Raw genomic sequence first — 16,450 nt, forward strand, 5'->3', positions numbered from 1 at the left:
TTTATGTGTTTCTGTCTTTGGATTTTTTTTTTATTATTATTATTTTTTGTAAATGTCGTGCATTTAAGGAATTAGGTTTGGCTGGTGCTGCATTGAATAAAAATACCAATTTGCAATATAATATTGACCACACATTCATCCCTCCTTATCTTGCACATTGTAGGAAAGTCTAAAAAATGACTTTTGTCAATTTAAATCCTTAGTTTTGGGATTTGGGCTACTATTGGTTGCAACACAGCACATTGAAAAAGTAAAAGATGTGCACATCAGAACATATGATATGCATATCAAAACTACACTAGGTTTTTCTAGTGTAGTTTTGCGTTATGCCATACAAATCTAGTGAGAAGTTTGTATTTATCCATTATGGGAGTGGATGCCTTTTGTATGCTGGGATTTTAATAAAGTTTTTGAAGTGATGAAATAATGAATTAAATTATATGGAAAACATTAGTACAGAAACATTAGTACATTAAATTCAAAAATTTTATTTTTGAATTTTGAAGCTTTGGGGCATTTATTTTATTTACCCAGAGTCATGGACACACACTTTTAATTATTTTGTCTTCTTCATCAATCCATAAATCATCAACCTATATTGCTGGAACGTTATGTGTCTAAATTTCAGCTTTCTTGTTGCTGACTGCCGGTGAAGATGAACCATTTTGAAGTGATTGTCTGTCTTCAGCATTCCAACCCCTTTGTGTAAATCATCATTACCACTGACAGTGAAGCAGTCATTCAGCATAATGCTGCCGCCACCATGCTTGACAGCTGGTATATTGCTCTTAGGTTTGAAACTCTCACTTTGACTTTCAAATGTTGCTGCTTTCACTGTGGATAAGAAGCTAAATTTTTGTATCATTTAACAGGCAACAGTTGGGTTTATTTCCTTTCTTTATAAAGTGACCTGGGGCCCTTTTAACATATTACCAAAGTCTGAGCCTGGTGCATTGTTGTGACTTTGTGTGGATTAAAGAAACGCATAAATGAAATAAACGTTTTGCATCCAGTTTTTATTTTTAAATGTACTACTGCTGTGTTTTATCATCATTCACAAGGAAAAGAGAATATTTCAAATGCATCATTAGTAACCCCAAAATATACTGTTGATGTTCTTGAGGATTGTATAATTTTTTTTATGTTAAGAATAACATTACATAAGTTAGATTAAAGAATTGAGTATCCTTAAGAAGCAATTATTAAGTACAACCCATCCTCAAATATTTGTACTCACCAATGCTAATGGTTATAAATTTGCTTTGCTTATGAGCCAATTTTAAAGGATGACTACTCTTAAAGTACTTCAAATGACATGTTTATGTGCAGGACTAAACCTTTGTCTCTACTTTCCATTTTAATTTAAGGAGCAGGCTCATCAATCTGTCATATAAACCTTTAGTTTAAATCTCCTGTGTTGTCTGTTCTTTTGCTGAGAGCCCTCCAGATAAGGGAGAGGCCATGGTTACTCAAGTCCGTTGAAAAATCCCTTTCCTTACCTGTGTTGCTGCAGCAGGTAGAGCATAATGAGATCAGCACCATGGACAGGGGCACAGGACAGGTGTAGTCACCTGAAACACACTCAAGCTGCTCTATTTTGTCATCATAAACAACGAATGATTGCAAATTTCAAACATTAAAAGATGACATTTAGAATTTAGTTTGCAAAGAAGGAATTTTGATCAAAATCACCAACAAGAATAAATGGGGTGAGGTGGTCATCTGTTCTTGTAAAAAATGTAAAAATTGAAATCTAAAAAAAAAAAAAAATAATCTCAATTCACACTTAAACAAGCCTGTGCTCCCCTTAGAACAATACCTCACTCTGAGGCCTCCAACAAGATGTAAATGGATGTTTCACTGGTGTTGTGACCTCTGACCCAGAATGCCCCCCTGCTTCCTGAGCCAGATGCTGCTCCTGTGGACCACAGTCTTCTCAAACCTAAACAAAGTAATCCTCCACTAAACAAGATGGATATTGTATCACCAGCCTTGTTAATGCTGCAGAGCCAAGCACACAGAGCTTCCCTTCTCTCTGCTCTGAATCAGAAAACTTGAACAGCTTCCACTGTGGATTTAAAAACACAAATTGCATGGCAATATATTGTATGCTGCTGCATGTATAAAGTACTTTGATGGTTATATTTTTGCTGAATGGAAACAAATGTTTCAGGCAAGTTATAATAAAAAAAGAAAAAAAGAAAATTAAAATGCAATTTGATTATATGTTGTATTCAATGCCTTTCAAAAGTATTCATAAGCCTTGAACTGCTAAAATATAAATAAATTTTGATGAGGGGTACTGTGATAGACCAACTGAAATAGTGTAACTTTGTGATATGGTAACAAGACACGGTTTTTCTGCTTTTAATTAAATTTTAGAGTGTGGGACGAATACAATCTTCTTCGCTAAACACCTCAAGGTTGTTCAGGTTGTACAAAAAGGATGTTTGAACAGCGACCTTTACAAGTCTCGCCACAAATTAATTTTATTGTAGTACTCACTTTATGCTTAGGGTCATTGACCTGTTGGAATCTGAATGTCCATGGGAGTCTATAATCTTTTGTCCCTAATGGGTTTTTGTGATGGATTGCCCTCTAGTTAGCACCATCAATCTTCCTATCAACTCTGCTTGTCTTTCGCTGCCAGAGGAAAAGCATCGCAATGGCATGATGCTGCCAACAGGATGTTTCACCTGGTGTTCATGGTGATGTGCAGCATACCACAACATTTAACATATTTGCTGTGCCCCCTGCATGGCTAGTGGAAACCATTATTTCTTATGACTTCCTTTTTACAGTGGCTTTCTTTGGCCACTCTTTTCAGTTCTGTTTTTGCTCAATCTGTCACTTCAGGTGGATAGAGTTCATGTCTTGGTAGGTTTGCAGTGGTGCTGTGCCCTTTCCAGTGCGCTCCAGAAAATGCTCTGTGAGACGTTCAAAGCTTTTTCTTTTTGTTTGTTTTTTAAACCTAAATCTGCTTTAAACTTCTCCTCCAAATTTTTGTTGACATTTCTGATGGATTACTTGGTCTTCACAATGCTTTTCTTTTTTTTCTTTTCTTCACTAAATCTACTTTATACATTTGAGGCCATCACAGAGCAGCCGTTTCATCCCAACTAGACTTCTGAAAGCAGCTGGACTGGAAATGATTCAAGGGTATCAAAGTGAAGGTGCTAAATACAAATGCTTGCCATAATTTTCAGATTTTTGAAAACCATGTATCATCATAATTCCTCTTCCGAATCGTGCATTACTTCATGTTGGTCTATTGTACAATATTTTTAACGGCTGCCACTAAAGATTGTGGATTTTTGATAACAAAATCAGAAGATTTTCCAGAAGGTGTAAAAAGGTTTGCAAACCATTCTGGTTAAAATTAGTTTAACCCTGAAATGTCAATCTCAAGATTTATGAGAGTATTTCCTAAAATCTAAATATATTTCAAAAACCTTTGATTTTATTAATCCAGCTTAAAAAAATTTGACTGCAATATTGCACAAAATATCTCAGACATCTCAACTTTTATTTCTGTAAATTTAGGCCATTATGAACCACAGCTAATGAAAATCCCAAAATCAGGTTTTCAGTTTTCTGTTAGACAAATAAAAAGTATTTTTATGGAGAAGTATGTTCTACACAATCATGCAAAAACCTGCATGACCGTTATCCATTGGACAGTCACTGACAATCTCCACAAGGGGAACAAGTCACAAAAGGTAATTGGGAGACAAGCTTGATGTTAACAAAGTACTGTATGCAAGCATGCCATTAGAAAATTGAGTGAAAGGAAAAAGTGTGCTAGAATCCATTAATTCATACAAAAGATCTGACCAAGTACCCTGTGCATTTTCTGTAGCTCTGCAGTTATCCCTATTGCTTGCCCATTCTTTTTTAACTACACTTTTTTTCTTCCACTCAACTTCCCACAAATATCTACTTACAGTATCAATGTGTGAATGTCCATCTTTGTTAGTAATGCCATTTTGTGGTTTACCCTAGGGTGTCAATGACTGTCTGCTGGGCAACTGTCAAGTCAGCAGTCTTCACCATATTGCACAACACATACTATAATGTTTGTTTGTTTACTCCTCTGGTTTCATTTCCATTAGCTGTAAATTATAATCATCTAAATGAACCTAAATAAAGGGTTGTAACACGTCACGTTGTACGGAATGAACTCATCAAACACAAGATTCATTTTGTCAATTGATTTCTTGCTTCAAATTTGTATTTTTGCCACATTAAAATTTAAGTTGCGTTTCTAAAAAGTTTAACAAAGAAACTTGAGCTTTCTGCAGAGCTTCTCAAAGAGTTTCTCGGATGTTCCCGCCCCTCAATTCGCGTATTTCAACTTCTCAGCCAATCATGTTCTCCCAAACAACAAAAAAGTTTACTACATGTAGCCTATAAGAAGTTCTTAAGTTTCTCAACTAACAGAAGAGTTTTTTCCTCCAAGGAACCTATTTATGGATTGTTTTGCGGTGGATCTTCAGGTGGACCATCTCCCAGACTTCTCATGAGAGGGGAGTGAATGCTCGGACCCCTCTCTGGCCCTACGTCTTCTCAGGTGGGAGATGTCTGAGGAAAATCTGGGGGAAGAGTCGGGAAGCTCCCCCGTCTCTCCTGTGGACAGCCTGAGCAACAGCGAGGGGGAGCCGGACAGGCAGCCGAAGAGAGGCGGCGGGAGGAAGCGGAGGACGAGCAGGAAAAGCGGGGACGACTCGGACAGCCCGACACCGGGGAAAAGAGGGAAGAAGTCCGGCAGCAGCAGTCCCCAGTCCTTCGAGGAGCTCCAGTCGCAGCGGGTGATGGCCAACGTCCGGGAGCGACAGAGGACCCAGTCCCTAAACGAGGCGTTCGCGGCCCTGCGGAAGATTATCCCCACGCTGCCCTCGGACAAACTGAGCAAAATACAGACCTTAAAACTCGCTGCCAGGTACATCGACTTCCTCTGCCAGGTGTTGCAGAGCGACGAGCTGGACTCCAAGATGTCAAGCTGCAGCTATGTGGCTCATGAGAGGCTGAGCTATGCCTTCTCCGTGTGGAGGATGGAGGGAGCTTGGTCCATGTCTACATCTCACTAACATCTGGAGACTTTTTATTATTATTATTATTATTATTCCTTTTGCCCAAAATGGTACGCTTAAGTTTTGTTCTACTAACATGCATGACCCATAACTGATAAAAAGTGCTGCCAGGTGTTCTGAAAATATTATGCAACCTAATAATCCAGTAGTTCAAAGCTTAGTTTGCCTCTCTGCAAAGTTTCATGGCAAATAACCCGTTATCTAACCTACAGGTGACTGCTGAATCTATCAAATTCTGAAGGGACATTCTGGAGGAGTCCAATGCTGGAAACATGGGATCAACCAAACCAAAGACGACTCTGTGGCTCTGCATGCATGAGGACTGTATGTATATATATATATATATATATATATATATATATATATATATATATATATATATATATATATGTGTGTGTGTGTGTGTGTGTGTGTGTGTGTGTGTGTGTGTGTGTGTGTGTGTGTGTGTGCGTGTGTGTGTGTGTGTGTGCGTGTGTGTGTGTGTGTGCGTGTGTGTGTGTGGAAAGAGGAAGAGGCCCCTATTGCTGGGGCCCCATTTTAATGAGCTTTCATGTTGTTGGCGAATGTTACAAATATATGTAATTTTTATTTCTTTCTTTACCTTGTTGAATGCATACATTTGGACTTATTTCTGTGGAGATCAAATTACATGGCTCACGGCTGACTTTGTGGAATTAACCTGTGCAAAAAAGAAAGAAAAGAAAAAAAAAGAAAGGCAGAGAGAAAGAGAACTTTCAGAATGCAATTATTTATTTATTGGTGAAACCTGTTGCCTTGAGAAATACATCCTGTGTCTGGAATGGAAAAGGAAGTAAAAAAACAAAAAAAAAACCTCATTCCATTTTTTATATTACCTTGTTTTCTGTAAATGTTTGTATATGTTTTTGCAATAAAGAAAAAGACGATGGGAAATATCACTTTGACATCACTTTGACTTTTTTTTATTACCCCCAAGTTTTATTATATTAATTTGTACGATAATTCTCAGAAAACTGGTATATAAATTATGAAGATTTCATGCGTGCCTGATATGAAATGCGCTTACACTTGGGTACTTGGATAAACATGAATGACACCACATGAGCTGTATTGTGTAGATCACTGGGTTTGCACTTGGCTGCTTTCGAGTGCAAAATAGTTAGAAAGAAACCTGTCTACTGTTGGCGCAGAATTTGAAAATAATGACCAAAAAAATTTGATAGGTTGCTCGTAACTCCTTCTTCTTCTTTCTTTCTTTTTTTTTTTTTAAATACAACTGATTAAATTTAGGAGGCGTTTTATTAAAGAGTTGGCAGACTGCAGCTTTATAAAAAAAAATCCCTGCTTTTACAGAATTACATTTTAATTAAATATCTAAAAGCGTTCCCAGTCTCTCTTTTCCTCGCTGTGTTTACAGTTGGATTAAAGTCTGTGCCTGCAGCTCTCTTTTTATAAGTAAGTTATACTGAGGTCATGTCAGCCTGCTAGTGGCCCAGCCTCTTGCTTGAACGTTCAGGAGCTTTATTTTATCCTGCATGTAAGTTTTTAGCAGCATCAAGCTTCTTTTTTTTGTGTGTGTGTGTGTGTGAACCTGGCGATCCGCATGCGCATCGCCCCTGACAAATATGGCACTCCCGATTATTGTCAGTACATAAATCTTTCAGTGACCACTGTTATCGCGTAGTGATTGATCTCCGGCGATCTGGGAAAATGTTCCTCGCGGTCCAAATCAAAGTGCGCGCGCGGTCGTAGGTGTGTAATTGGCTCGCGAGGCATGTATGGAATTCCCAGATGTCTATGAAACCCAAGAAGGCCGCGAAGGTGCGCGGCTCGAAGTCTGCACGTAAAGGCACAAACACGGAGCAAAGCACACGGGGCCAGGACTGAGAGAGCGGCTGGGAATTCATCTCAGGGAAACGAACACATTCTGAGCTGTTTTGGTGGTATAAAAAGTTCATCGCTTTTGAAAGCATTTCATCAATTGCAGCCCCTCATGCAATGTAAAAAAAAAAAAAAAAAAGTTCCTTCCCCTTCTCTCAGAAGAGAGGAGTTGGCAACTGACACGATGCAGAGGCTCAGAATGAAACCTATTTAGAACAGATGTTAGTATTTTTAAAAAAAAGTCACGTGAAATGAGCAGATGTTCAGAGTGTGCAGAGGCTCGCCGGGCAGCGCATAGCTCTGCAGAGAGAGCTCCGAGCTGCTCGGTGTCGGCCCTCTTTCTCTAACCTTTAAAGAAGCACTTTCAATAATCACCTCAAATTTGATGTTGATTTGGATTATTAAAAGGGAATATCTCCAGGAAACAACCCGGATCTGACCGGCTGCCTTTTGCTCAGACTAGAAAAGGTAAGATGAAAACAGTGAGGGGGAGAGCCTGCCGCTACTCGTGGCTGTGTGGGGACTTGCTTGTATGTTTGGCTGTAACGCAAAACGCTCAAATGAAGGACAGGATGTTTTGAAAAGAATCCAACACGAAAAAGGTCCTGCTTCAGTCGAAGTCTAGTGGAGCTACTTCGTAGGGTTTGTGTGTGTGTGTGTGTGTGTGTGTGTGTGCGTGTGTGTGTGTGTGTGTGTGTGTGTGTGTGTGTGTGTGTGTGTGTGTGTGTGCGTGCGTGTGTGTGTGTGTGTGTGTGTGTGTGTGTGTGTGTGTGTGTGTGTGTGTGTGTGTGTGTGTGACTGTGTCTGGAAGAAGAAGGAGGCCCTAAAAGGGGAACAGTATCCGAGAAACGGGGCAAAGATTTATCATCCAACCTTTGAGAAAAAAAAAAGAACGAATGATGGATTGAGCCTGACGCACATTACAGCAGAGCTGTCAAAGATGGATGTTTATATAAATATACATGCTCTCACTGTTGAAAAAAAAAATCATATTTAGAAGAAGAAAAATGTATAAGGTTCTTCTGTTTCAACTGGAAAATTATTATTATTATTATTATTATTATTATTATTATTATTATTATTATTATTATTATTATTATTATTATTATTATTATTATTATTATTATTATTGTCAGATAATAATAATATACAAAACACCAGCACCATTTATTTTATTAGTTTTTACTAGTACAAAATATTTTATTTCAGCCTCAACGGTTCAGTACTTTCAAGTGTCAAATTATAGACTCTTAACTGTTTATTTATTTATATTAGTTTGATAGTGAATTAGAATTAAAGTCTCTATGATTGCATTCACCCTGTGTAAGCTATATATATATATATATATATATATATATATATATATATATATATATATATATATATATATATATATATATATATATATATATATATATATATATATATATATATATAATTCTGACTTGGAGTGGGCTTAGAAACAGGGTAATATAGTAGTTATTTAAGAAGTTGAGCTGCAAGGCTGAAAAAAATGCTGCTACGGATTTAAAGCACAAAAACAGATGAGAGGCTAAACAGAGACAGACAGCGACAGTCCAAACCTGCTGAATAAATAGATAATGTGACTGATTGCTGAGAAGGTGCAACATGTTTTAATGTGAAAGGAATTTTAGTTGTTCACACAAGTAGGAAACAACAAAAAACAATGTAAATTATTTTTAAAAACGATACTCAGTGGGCATTTTGTTAGTGTACACAGAAAATTATGTCCTTGTTGAACATTGTTAATAAATAATATAAAAGCTTTTCCGTCTACAGCTGCTACCTTCAGATGTAGACAATGTTTCCTCCTGAAAGTATTTTTGAAGGAAGTTAGACAAAAACAGCAAAATTAGAACATATTTAAAAGTGAATAAAATATTCTATAGCCTCTATCCACCATTGGTCATCTGACCTTTTCATGCTTTTAGATTTGAACAGACCAATGTATATCCCAACGTCTGATTTGGTACTTTTAATTAATATATTCAGAGCTTATACATGGCAAATTATTGATGTTGAATAACTTTACTTTGTCATTCGATTCTATGGTATGTGTGAGTCTCAAATGCACAATAAATATACTTTTCTATTTATTCCATTTTATTTTACATGGAGGCGCAGGTGTATTTCAAAGAACAAGGGGCCACACCTAATTTCTAAGCATATGATTATGATCTGAACCCAAAAACATATTTTAAAAGATGTGCCAGTGAGTTTTCCCCCAAAGTATTTAGTCAAGCAACAGACATTTTTTTAATGTTGTTATTGTTTAGTTATTCATTTTACTTCAGACAAAGTTAAGATAATTATGTGCCTCTTTTCTGGTAGAAGCAGAACTTGTTTCAGAATCTAGAATTTGCTTTTTAGAAGGGAATTGCCTGCTCTGGCCACTGTTTCACAGTTTTTCTATACAATTTTGCTTGATTCTGATCTACCTTCAGGAGCTATTTGGGCAGGAACTTAATCAAATATTGACTACAATCTTCTGAATGAATTAAGTTGCCCTTCATTTTGTGAAACTGCTATTTGAATGGCTATATACAGCCTTTGTCTTAAAACTTGCCTTTGTGACAACTGATTGCACACAAAAACAGAATTATAAAATCTTTGGATTCTTCAGCAAAAGCAAACACATAGTTTGGTAATTCAGAAAAGAATTAGCAAGTGTCAATTTAAAAGAATGCTTTTTGCCTTGCCACCACAAGTTGCTCTGAATAAATGAGTGATTTCATCTGTAACTGCACCGAGTCGCAGAAAGCAGCTCACAGGCCATAAAATTGGGTCAGAGTGATTCTGGTCTAACTGAGTCCAGGACGTCCAAATGACAGTCACAGAGTGTGCACCTTGTGCTTAACCTTTGTTTTGCGTGATGTGTGCCACCCAGGCTGCAGAACAGACGTGGATCGGTGTATTCCAGAGGTATACACAATGATGTCACGAACAGGAAAGGGGCTGGAAAAAGGTTTGGCACCTTTAAGAATTGGCCAGATCTCTCCTCCCAATTGGCTCAGCAGATACGCTGGAATAATAAACAGGCAATCAGAAGGCAGCGTGAGCATACACAAAGGCATTGCAAAACTTTGCAGATAATAAAAGCAGATCTTTCACTTGAGAGCGATGATTATTTGTGCTCCTCAGTTGTCCATAAATAGAGGGCCTCTTACAGGAAGTATAAACATACAGACAAAGTGGAGTCCAAAGCAGTGATTTCAAACGGTTCTGTTTATGTTCAATCAGGACGGGGTGGAACTGTAGCCTTGGTCTTAGCATGAAACACAAAGTATTGTTTCCTGAGGGAAGAAGGGAGGGTTGGAAACTGAGCTGTGCATCTCATAGAAGTCATAAAATATAAGCATGAGTCCTTATATTAAATGCACAGACTCATAAAAATGTTAAACATTCTGTGTTATTCAAAAGTCTCTTAAATTCTAGATTATTGTAGCAGCCACAAACACCTCAGATGTGACCTTTTTACAGTTAGCCACAACAAACGTTTGAAAGTTTTTATGACCATGAGGTGTTATGATCAGAAGTATTTGAATGTTTGCAAATGTGTCTCACACACACATCTACACTTATTTTTATTAATTCAATAGCTTTTAAAATAATCCAAAATTAAGTTGTGATTAGTCCAAACTTTAAACAGTGAATACTGTGAGACTTTTTGTTCTGGAGAATCTCTATTTGTGTGCAAGCTTTAAAAGGGAGAATAGCTAGTAACAAAGTTTTATATACAACAATGATTAGTTGGATTTCCATTAACCGTAAAATTGCGCAAAATCAGATTGCGAAAAGAAATTTGCTCAATAGAAACATGCTAATTTAGAAAAAACTCATTGTTTGATAAAAACGTTTTGTGCTAGGTTGAGGCGGTCTTTTCAGCCATATAGAAATAGATGTATTTCGCCAAATTGCAATGAAAACATATTTTTTGCATCACTTTCTCAACAGCTGAACATTACTAAATGCATAAACCACATGAAGTAGTAAGGGGAGAATGTTTGTTTTGTTAGTTTTGTTTTTTTTCAGACAATGTGAGCTCTTAAAGCATCACACAGTTCATAAAAAGTTGTGGTATTTGAATGTTTTGAATCTCATCTGAAAAATCTCAGACTACAATTTTTCCCAAAACGATGCACATGTAGACACTCCAAAATTTAAGGGGCTTGTCGCTCTAACACCTGAATAAGACGTTGACGTCTCATCATGGTTGAATTATGAATATATCTAACTGTTTACCTGCGTTGTTGCCAAGATTTTTAATGACTGGTGAACAAGCTCATGCAGTGCCTTATAGAAACACTGCAATCTCAAAAATGTGTTTTTTCGACATTAGAAGAAAATAGAAAAAGATTTGTGCACGTTTGTAATAGAAATACAGCTAATGTTTACATATCTCTTCTCTCTCTGAATTCAATTAAGTGGTGTAAAATAATAATGTATTCAATTATGCGACATGGTCACATGCTTTGCAAATTCCATCCAATTGGCTGCCTGAGAGCAGCAGATTATCTTAGATTCGGGATTAGACATGAAATGAATCAGCACCACAAAAAGCCTCGTCCAGAACTTCTCAAGATTCCGACATTGTACACTTTTCTTACCTTTGTCTAATTTTTGTACAAAGTTTCTGCCACGTTTTACTTATGTTTTTATATTATCATTGATATGATCTTCATTCAACCCTCAGACACTTTGTTTCAGAACAAATTTTCTTTGCTTTTTTTTTTTTCCATTTGTTTCTAAAGCAATCCAAAGTTGAATACTTTCTAAAGATGTTACAGCCTGAGCTGGTGAGGGCAGCTGCTACTTCTTGCCATGGGACAGTCCACTGGCTGTTCTACAGCAAGCACCAACACTGCTTGGTGCTGAGCCTACTTTGTTGGCTGGGGTGTGGACAGCTAGGATACCCAGTGTGGTTGCCTGATAGGTGACACAAAAAGTCTGGGCCACATTAAGGTGTTCTGATTGATTTGATGAGTTGGGTTTCTGGTCTGAGAAACTGACGTTCTCAGGCGCCTGAACACTTTGAACTCCGCCATGCTTTGGCCCAATTTTCTTCCAAACTTTCCATGCCGAGCTACAGTTTGATATCATACTTCACTAACAGGCCACAACCATCCCAAAAATCCCAGAGAGAGGTCAAAAAAAGTTTGAATAAAGTTAGCTTTGATAATGTTTCCCATTAGTGGGAAGAGTTTTCTCAGTGGAATGCCAAAGGAGTGTTAGGATCTCTGTTTTACTTTGCCTTTATGCTTCTCTTACTAAAAACAAATTAGCAGAAAATAAGTCTCAGAAAGCTTGTTGATAACGATAGTCTTGGAGTGTGTTTTTATTCAGTTTGAAAATTATTTTTATTTTTGTCAGAAATGCAAAATCTCTTTGTTCCTTCTTTGCTGACTGAAACTTTCACTGTAAAAGGTAAATAATTAATCTTTCAGGACTGATTTTTGGCAGGTTTTCACATAAGAATGATTCTGATGAATATAATTAAAGTGGCTCTAATTTTGCTAGATGATTTCCACAAATAAATTAGCAACACAACGCCTGTATGGGTTTTAATCTAAGCGGTCTTCTCTTTCACGTGAATTTAGGCAGAGCACAATCTGTCCCTTATTGAGGCAATGGAGTGAAATGTGCGGTCCTTGCATATTGCCCCCGGGTGTATAGCAGGCCTCTAATGATGCAGCATCCCTGCTCCTGTCCCTAAAGGCGCTCAACTCCCTGGGTATTAATCCCATTGCCTTCATTAACCTGCTGGCCCACCGGCCCCGGCAGCACTGAGAGCCAGGAGTCTAATCTCATGCTCATAATTGATGTGTTGTTACATAAAGTTACAAAGATCTCCTTATTCCCCTCGTGTCATTTTAACTTTACTCTCATTCAGATAATCAGGCTCTTAGCAGGGAATGGGATCATGGGGAAGTGGGGAAAATCCAACTGGAAATCAGTGGAAAACTTTGTTCCCTGTCTATGTTGATGTCCGGGTATCAATGAACGCACAGGAGAACACCGAATGATAAATCTGCTCGATAAAAATACACACCAAAAACGTTACATAATAATATTAACAATATTTAATTGTTTGTTAAAACATTCACCCTGTGAAACAGCTAACTTTACTGGCTTAAATTCACAACACATCTGATTCCAGCTCAAGGTGCAAAGTAAAAAGCTATTCTATGTGGCATACTTATTCTCCTTTTAGTGCATTCATAATTCTTCAACAATATTATTTTCCTTAAAACAGAGTTGTAACCAACAGATGATGTGTATATTTTAAATAACATGTCCCCTGGCTTAAATTTTGTGCATGAAATCTGATTCATTTAAATGTTTTCTCTCATCCAAGGAGGAGTTTTGGTGCTGGATGGAGACCTCTGACTTCGCTGACCGCAACACTTCCAGGTCAGGCGACCAAAAACATGACAAGCACGTCGTCAACTCCTGTATGCAACGAATGTATTGCAAAATCTGCTGACAAAATCCACTGTACTGACTTTTATAGCTGTCATTGCTAATTAATCAAGGTGATTGTGAATGCAAATTTCTTTTTGAAAACAGCTTTTTTTTTTTTTTTTTACTGTTACTTCATGACTGAATGTGATTGTAAATGAGTTTGTAATATACACATTATTGATTACACAAACTGAACATCAATTTAAAAATCTTTAAAATAGCAGCCCAGCTCAGTGTTGAAGCAGGACACTCCTGTTGAGAAGCCTGTGCGATTTGTCTCCTCTATCTGCATGCTGTCAGGCTGCTGGCCTCATCCTCCTCTGTTTGCGACCTTAGTGCTAAATCAAGTTCAAAGAGGACCACTGGTGTTTGGCAGATAGTTTTACATGAGGGGCAGGGGCAGGACCATTTGTTTGGTCAACCTCTGGCTCCCTCTTTGATTCGCAGCTATCTGTGACCCCGTGGCAGAGCGGCACCACTTAAGGCTCTTCATTCAGGCACAATGCTCACTGATAAAATCAGCACCGGAACTCACTTTACTTTCAGCCACTGATTTTCCAGCTATAATATTTACTGAATGTTCAAATTTAGCAACTTTCAAAAATATCCATACCCTTTGATAAGTACATCCAGACATTTCAATGTATTTCATTCTGACTCTGTATTATAGAATCAAGAACCTGTGCATAATTTTACCTGCCAAACAAACTCCAGCTGTGTGTAATTTGATTTCCGTATAAATACAGTTGTTCTGCGAAGGCCCCAGATATTTGTCAGGGAACATCAGCAACAGCAAGAAGACCAAAGAAACACAACATATCAGGGATAGAGTTGAGGAGAAGTTAAATTAAAACACAATATCTCCTGTACTGAACAACTCAGAGAGCTCTGCCTTAAGTGACGGGCTGGCTGGGATGCGGTTATGCCCCGATCAGCAGGGACAGAAAAGCTGGATAGAGTTCATGTGAAAATAGGCCGATAATGATTAGAGACTAGGGTGGAGAGTAACCTTCACACAGAACACGTAACCAAGACATACAGCTGGAATATAATCAAGTGGTTTGAATATAAAAGCATATTACTTTCTCTTTTTTTTTTTTAGAAAAAAAGTGCAGACCCAACTGAAAAAAATATATACTTGAAAATCTAGCTGACGCTACAAAGCCCTACATCCAACCTGCTGGAGCTTGAGATTGGACTAAAGTTTCAGTTTCTAGATGGGCAAAAATATTACAGCTGTAATTGCAGCACAAAGCTATTTTAAAAAGCATTGACTTGAGCGCAAATATACTTCTATCACATTTTTACGTAACAAAAATTCGGAATTCTTCCATTTCACAGCTAACTTTCCGTTGGTCTGTCACATAATCCAAATAACCCACACTGACATTTGTGTTTTCTGACATACCAACATTTATTAAAGTTCAGAGGTATGAATAGTTTTGAAGGCACTGTTGGAAGACCTCAAGGCTTCAATAACCACCTCACTTTTAGGTTTATGCCAGATTCAGTTGGTTGATATTTATAAAGTGTATGAAAGAAAAAATAAAATATGGGTTCCTGCACCAAATTCTCATGTTAAAATGCCGTCCCGGTTCTGTTTTGTAAAAATACACACAGCTATAACAAAGGCATCATCTGTGATGTGATAGCAGCAATTCAGTTTCCAGCCTTGTTCTGCTGTTTCTCAATCAGTCTGGTGATACAGAACATTTTCCAAAGAAATGCACGTGCCTTTCCCCTGAAGACAACTGAACAAAATTGGAAACCCGTCAGGAAAAATAGTCCTGTGTTTGCTTTGCATTGCAAGTGTGTTATCACGTTAAAAGAATAAATAATGCATTGTTATTTGATATGTGTTGCTGTGGGGCAAAACTGAGGCATTAATAAAATTACATACTGATTCAAAAGAGTCACTGACTGCTTCATAGTACAATTGATTTCACATTTGTATGCATTTTGTTTCACGAAAATATGCATTTTTTTTTGTAGCTGTTGATGACTTTAGGCTTAAAAAATGTTATTGAAGTGTTATTTGAAATGGTGGACATCATAAAAAAGTCAACTCCCTCTGGTTGGGAGACTTTTTTGTAATCTACAGAAAGCTGGATCTTTTCTACTGTCCTTGGAAACAAATGTTTCAGTGAGTAATTCAAGAATTGTTTCCAAAAAATAAAAAAATAAAAAAATAGAGATCTGGCCAAAGCTTTGGATTGGATGTGTTTCAATGAGTCACCTTTTTTCCCATTGCACTGCTTTGCTCTCTTGTACTCTTATTTTTGGTGCATTTTCCTGACCTTTAACACTTGCCCCAGAGAGATGCAAATGCCCAAAGAACATAATGGCTCCCTTCCTGTGTAAAAACCAGGCCCGTAAAGGAAGATAATTAGAGTTGTCATGACAACAGGGTCCAGCGGGCTGATGGAGCCATGTTCGCTCGCAGAACTTCAAACGGTACCAAAGCTCCACGGGCTGGTACATGGGCTCTGGTTTGAATTACCCACTGACTTACAGCATCTCTCTTCGAATTCGAGATCAATATGGAATACCTCCCCACCTCCACCCCCTGCCTTCCAAAAAAATATCTGAAAACGGAGAAGAAACAGCCCAGTTAGTTCTGGTCCAGACATACACAGAAATCTGGGTTTCATTAGAGACAATTATCTTATCTGTTTCATCTCAATGCTGCCCCAAGGGTTGGCAGGCAGATCACTGAGCTCGGTGCAGTTTGGGAAAGCCCACAGCCAGCCAGAGGCCTGTGGATCAGGTCATTAAAACACTCCTGCCCCTGCTGCTAGTGATAAAATATTTTCATGCTTTTGTAAATAGATTTTCGTCTTTCAACCCCACAGGACACAAAAAACACAACTTTTCTTCTGTAGATGTCCAGGGAAGATGAGGAGTCAGCTGAAACTTTGTTGGCTTTGCTCTCAGGTGGAGCTGCATGAGTTTGTCTTTGCTCGTATCTCAGCATATAGCTGCACTTTATCACTGACACGGACCTGGGTTATTGCAAA

General features: G+C 37.8%; 1 protein-coding gene and 1 long non-coding RNA gene across 2 annotated transcripts; both read left to right on the forward strand.

The window, feature by feature from the left end:
- Positions 1-4,414: 4,414 nt before the first annotated feature.
- Positions 4,415-5,418, forward strand: LOC102222370 (twist-related protein 2-like). The gene is made up of 2 exons (XM_005804628.2): positions 4,415-5,140; positions 5,303-5,418. The coding sequence occupies exon 1, from the start codon at positions 4,578-4,580 to the stop codon at positions 5,085-5,087; it is 510 nt and encodes a 169-aa protein (XP_005804685.1). The 5' UTR covers positions 4,415-4,577; the 3' UTR covers positions 5,088-5,140; positions 5,303-5,418.
- A 1,810-nt stretch (positions 5,419-7,228) lies between these two features.
- LOC111608071 lies at positions 7,229-15,345 on the forward strand. Its single transcript, XR_002752519.1, has 2 exons — positions 7,229-7,418; positions 13,327-15,345. It is a non-coding gene; the product is annotated as an uncharacterized LOC111608071 (long non-coding RNA).
- The last annotated feature ends 1,105 nt before the right edge of the window (positions 15,346-16,450 follow it).

The sequence above is a fragment of the Xiphophorus maculatus genome, chromosome 3 (assembly GCF_002775205.1).
Source record: "Xiphophorus maculatus strain JP 163 A chromosome 3, X_maculatus-5.0-male, whole genome shotgun sequence".
In the NCBI taxonomy this organism is placed as follows: domain Eukaryota; kingdom Metazoa; phylum Chordata; class Actinopteri; order Cyprinodontiformes; family Poeciliidae; genus Xiphophorus; species Xiphophorus maculatus.

Coding starts and splice junctions, on each gene's coding strand:
- LOC102222370 (XM_005804628.2), top strand. CDS start 4,578: ATGTCTGAGGAAAATCTGGGGGAAGAGTCGGGAAGCTCCCCCGTCTCT.